The 5,407-nt window shown below is 36.7% G+C and overlaps 1 protein-coding gene across 1 annotated transcript; it reads right to left on the reverse strand.

Moving 5' to 3' along the window:
• Positions 1 to 2,467: 2,467 nt before the first annotated feature.
• On the reverse strand, positions 2,468 to 4,759 carry LOC131894719 (disintegrin and metalloproteinase domain-containing protein 21-like). The gene has a single exon (XM_059245021.1). It carries the CDS (start codon positions 4,757 to 4,759, stop codon positions 2,468 to 2,470), a length of 2,292 nt encoding a protein of 763 aa, XP_059101004.1.
• Positions 4,760 to 5,407: the final 648 nt, after the last annotated feature.

Consider the following 5,407-nt stretch of genomic DNA (forward strand, 5'->3'; position numbering starts at 1 on the left):
TAAACTCTCACATCTATTCATTCTTACAGAAATTTGTCTATATATGTGTATATACATGTGCGTTTGTTTTTGCATATAAACATATGATTTTGGAAAGAAGATATAAGCCTAGCTCTTCAATATATAAAGGGAAATGATTTCCAGAAACATAAATAGATGTTAAAAAGTGCCAGTGTTATTCAAGGACTCGGAAGAAAGCTGGAACGGTCTACTATATTATGTCAGTAAAAGCCGTCCATTTCAGTTCCTATCTCTCCATGGGTGTCCACTCTTCAGTGACCCAGCAAACACTATTCAGACTTACTTGCCATTGCAATTATAATCTACATCTCTTTTTTTAATAGACACGATGTTGAAAATAATTTCTGTATTCATCATCTCCTTAAAAGTTTTGTTTTTAATAAGATGATATCAAGCTTTGGAATAAAATACAATTACATTTTGAAGTGAGAACTGAGTGTTCTGGGCATGTGGATAAAGCAAAACAAGGCCTGAATGGCCTCTGTGGCTTTAAAATAGTTTTACTTTTCAAGCCACCTAGGGCTTAAAGTAGATAAAACTGATTCTAAAGACATGTTTTCACACACTGAGTTACTTGTAAAAGGTGACAATTGGTTTCAAGATTTTTTTTTCCTCTTAGATTTGTACTGTTCTTTATCTAATAACTATGATTCACCAGGAAGCTTTCAGATACTCCTGAGTAGGATCCTTCTCTATTTTTGTAAATATAAGCTTCATGCTCAAGTAAAAGAAAAGAGGTGTTTGCGAAGCCCAGCAAATGCTTTTAATATTAACAAGACACTGACACATAGTATGTAGAGGGTAAGACTTCTTTTCTTTTCCAGTAGTTTTGGCCCTACCTCTCCCTAGCTACTCAAATGTCTAAAACTTATCATTTCCAGCCACTGCAAACCATGTATAAACTAAACTTTAGGCACCTCTTTTTAACTTCCATCCATCTTTTAAGGTTACTTACTGTACTGAAACCAAAATTATAATAATTGTATAAATAATCATGCACAGAAATAAAATGTAAGGTAAGTAATATTACTTTATTTAACTTGATTTTGAAATTTGGAAGTTAAGAGAAAATAAAATGTCTGTGATGTATTCAACTGACATAGGTAATATGATAAAGTTCATTAAACAAAAATTTTGTAATTTATGTTTTATTTAGTAATTTTAATTTTAGTATTAAGCATTTCAGTGATAAAAGGGGTAGACTTATTTTATATTGTAGCTTTTATAAGGCCACTTATACTAAAATTATTTAATATAATAATCATCAAAGAAAAGAGTCAAACCTTACTTCATATTCATTGGCCTGAGGGATGCAACTCCACTCAGAGCAACCAATATTCAAGTAACTAAAATTCCTAACTCTTCAGAACTTGTCTGGAGAACACAAATTACTTATCTCATTATGTCAAATAAGACACCCTTCTGGTTGGATGGACCCAATCTATTTCCATACATTGCTTCTCTTTTTATCTCTGTTGCTTGCCCACATTGCTGGGTGGATCTTTGAACCTCTATTAAGATTTAATGGATGACTAACTCATGATCCCTTTCTTGTTCAAAGAAAATTTGATGAATTTCATTTGTCTGGAGTTTTTGTTGTTGTTGTTGTTGTTTGTCACACACCTTTTTTTAAAAAAAAAAATTATTTATTAAGTATATAGTATTCTGCCTGCATGTATGCCAGAAGAGGGCACCAGATCTCATTACAGATGGTAATTAGACCCCATGTGGTTGCTGGGAATTGAACTCAGGACCTCTGCTCTTAACCTCTGAGCCACCTCTCCAGCCCCTGTCTAGAGTTGTTAACAGCTTTAGTAATAATGTACAAACTTAAAATTACAGCTATTGCCAAGGCAACACTGACATAAATTTCTCTCCAATGGGTCCTTTAGATTACCAGTCTTCCTGTAGCACTCCTATTGGCAAAAATAAAATATAAAATAAAACAAAATAAAGATAGTAGGAAGAATTAGAGAAAAAAAGTGCAATTTTTTTCATGTGAGAAAGGAAAAGAGATTTCTAATTGAGCTACAAGAAACTAACACAAACTCAGACACACCGTCAATTAACTCTGCTTTGATCAGTGAACACAAACAGAAGACTAATTCAGCAAAAAGCAAAGCAGTTAAAAATTTTAAATTAATGAGAAATGGGAATATGCTAAGAAGTACCTTTATTTATGGTTATAACCTTTATGATCTTGAAATACAATAGAGCTCTGGGATTTTTTTCTCAACAGTTTTTGATATATGCCATGTTCTGCTACTAGAACACCAGAAAAGAATGAGAAATTTCATTAGGACTTAGTGTATTTTTTTAATTCTGCATTTTTGCAATTGTTTCTAACATGATGTAAACATATGTTGCTGTTTATTGGAGGGGTATGCTTTTATGACATTCAGGTCTCTGTTGTAGAGCATTTGAACTTTATTCTCTTTCTAGTATTTCAGCTTTCCTCTTCTTCCTCAGATAGCTTCTCAACATTTTGCTTTTGTTCCTCAAGTTCTGTTCCAAGATTTTCCTCTTCCTTCTTGGATGACTTTTTACCTTTATGTTTTCTTTTCTTAGGTAAAGATGCAATATATCTCCTTCTTTCCTCATATCTTTTATTCTCTAAACACAAAAAACAAAGTAACAAGAAGGAACATACAATAAAAGCCAAAAGCCAAATAAGAATTATGATGTAAATCATTTTGTGTGATCTTCTTACAGGAGGTGGGCCACTGTCAATACTACCTCCATAGCCCTTTTTCAGGCAGTTGGGTGGAGCCCAATATTCATTACAATGGCAGTGATGTTTATTGTTGCAGATGCCTCTCTTATTGCAGAACATAGGCAGACAAGATTCTTCCCATGGTGGCATAAAGACACACTTCCTTTCTAAGCACAGAAAGTCTGGACCACATTCTGTACCATCGCTCACCTCACCAGTATCAGGTACATTCATCCCAAAATGGTAATCAGTACTCCAGCAGCTGTTTCCATCAACTTGAGTTGAATGCACAGTAAAATGATTGCTTAAATGGGGAACTTCTTCTATATTCTCACATTGTACTCTCCCACACAGAGCATCTTTATAATTACATCTTACATACTTATTATCTTTCCTACCACAATTACCAAAGCGATCACCTTTGGTGTTCACTGCTAGGTAGCAATTCTTGTTTGCATTCTTGGCTCCTTTGCCAAAAAGTTTTGTACACTGATCATCACGGTTATTACATTTCTTTTGAAAACAGATATTCCTGCCCAGACAGTGGATCCCGTCCTCCACATACACATCTTCTGGGCATGCAGCAGAGCTTCCATTGCACCACTCTGGCAGATCACATTGATTGACACGTTCTCTACACACTGTGCCTGATGGCATAAACTGGCAGTTATGGCAACACAGCCCAGAAGCACATGCTGCCCCAGATACCAGAGTGCAGTTTTCTGAGCAACATCTATCTTGGGAACACAGTTTTAAGGAACCACAATCACATTCCTCTTCGTCTTCAATCACACCATTCCCACAGCGTTTCTTTATAAAAATAGCCTGTGGGTTTGGGACATCGGTCAAACAACTCTTTCTAGAAATAGTCTCTAAATATTGTGCATAACTACAGTTGCTGAATGCATCTGAGGGTATTAGCCTTTTGTTCATTACACATACTTTTCTCTCACATGCGCAGTTGTTACCATCATCATTCATCATTCCCAATGTGTGACCAATCTCATGTGTCACATATGTTCTAAATGAAGCCAATCCATCATCCATAATGCACTCTAAACCACAATTCAAATTAATATTACATACTTCAGAAAAGTATGACTCAGTAAGATGCTTAAAACAAAAATCCTGCTTCACAATAATATGTGCAGAATCATGAGCTACACGGCTATTAAAGCTGGATTTCTTCCATTTGCAAAACTGTTCCATCATATGACGTGCGGTAGTTACTGAGTAGGGGTTTCCTGCACTCCAAACTTCAACTCCAGTTAGAACCACATCAAGACTAATTGAGCTATAAATATCATCTACTAAATTGACACCCATGAATACATCCATTTCCACAATGGACACATTCCTTTTCCTAAAAATGAATCTTCCATAATCTACCACAATTGCTAGTTCAAGAAACTGTCGGTGGAGCCACCATCCTGTATGAGAACTTTGCATCAGAGTGGAATTAGCATTATCTTGAGACTTCAATTGCTCTACTATTTCTTCTTCAGTTAGTCCACAACTTCCATGTGTATACTGTGTGTCTTCCATCTTATACACCAGATGTTCAAATGTGGCAGAGTGCGCTTTGGGCTTGATTTCATAGGTGACTCCATTTGTCTGCAGTATTCCTTGAAGGCTTCCTAGACAAGTACTAAGAGTAACCATGGATTTAGGGTCCCCTTCCACATAACCATGGTAATAGCAGTCATTCTGGACAAAAGGCTGGTCCTCAATAAGAGCACCCTGGTCAGTGTAGGTGAACACAGTGAGAGCTCTGGACACCAAATGCTTCTTAGCCTTCATGTGGACAATGTGTCTCTGGCCCCCAAAGTGCAGGCTATAGGAGATCCAGCCTAGAGCTTCCATACTTTTATAAGTGCTAGGTGCTCTCAAAGGTATCACTACTTCAGGGAGGCTCTGGTATCGGGACATCCCAGTCTGTGGCCATGCAGACAAAAACATTGTTAATTCCAGCCACAGTGGCAAGAAAGTAATTTTCGTATGCTCCAGAGTCTTCAGCACGGTCATTATGAAACAAGGGGTGAAAGGGAAGGATGTAGAGAAGGTGTGTCTGCTTGTATGTCTCTTCTCTTTTGAGTGCGTTGTAGATGGTGGTCGTATTTAATGGCCAGGCTTCAGGAGGAGTCAATCCGTCGGAGGGAGAACTAAATGTAAGAACAAAAAGGAGGGCTGAAAATGGTTGGGATGTGGACGGCCCAGGTGGAGCAGAAAGAACAGAGAATGGGTTAAAATGTAGGAGTGTTTAGCTCATGGAATGACTTGTTACAGTGTGTTAGTAGTGCACTGGTGTATTGGTTACAGAGTATTGGTAGTACACTGGTAGTATAATTATTGGTTAGGCAGAATTGGACTCCGGTGAGCAAAAGCCCAGGGACTAACCATGAATTGACAGTTAAGTACCTACATGATGGCCACAGAGAGCCATCATAATATTGTTTATGTGCTTATGTGTATGTGTACATGTATATAGTCTCCACTGCAAATAAATCAAACCATGTCAATAAAAAGATGAGAAGTATCTTGTTTTGATAGGGAATTATGATTTTACATAATGGCTTAGGAAAAAAATCAATAATTCTTCCTTTGTATTTCAAATGACTCTTCATCATATTAATCAGGAGAAATGTGTAAAAGTTTTTCATACCTGTTTTAATT

The sequence above is a fragment of the Peromyscus eremicus genome, chromosome 17, assembly GCF_949786415.1.
Source record: "Peromyscus eremicus chromosome 17, PerEre_H2_v1, whole genome shotgun sequence".
NCBI lineage: Eukaryota > Metazoa > Chordata > Mammalia > Rodentia > Cricetidae > Peromyscus > Peromyscus eremicus.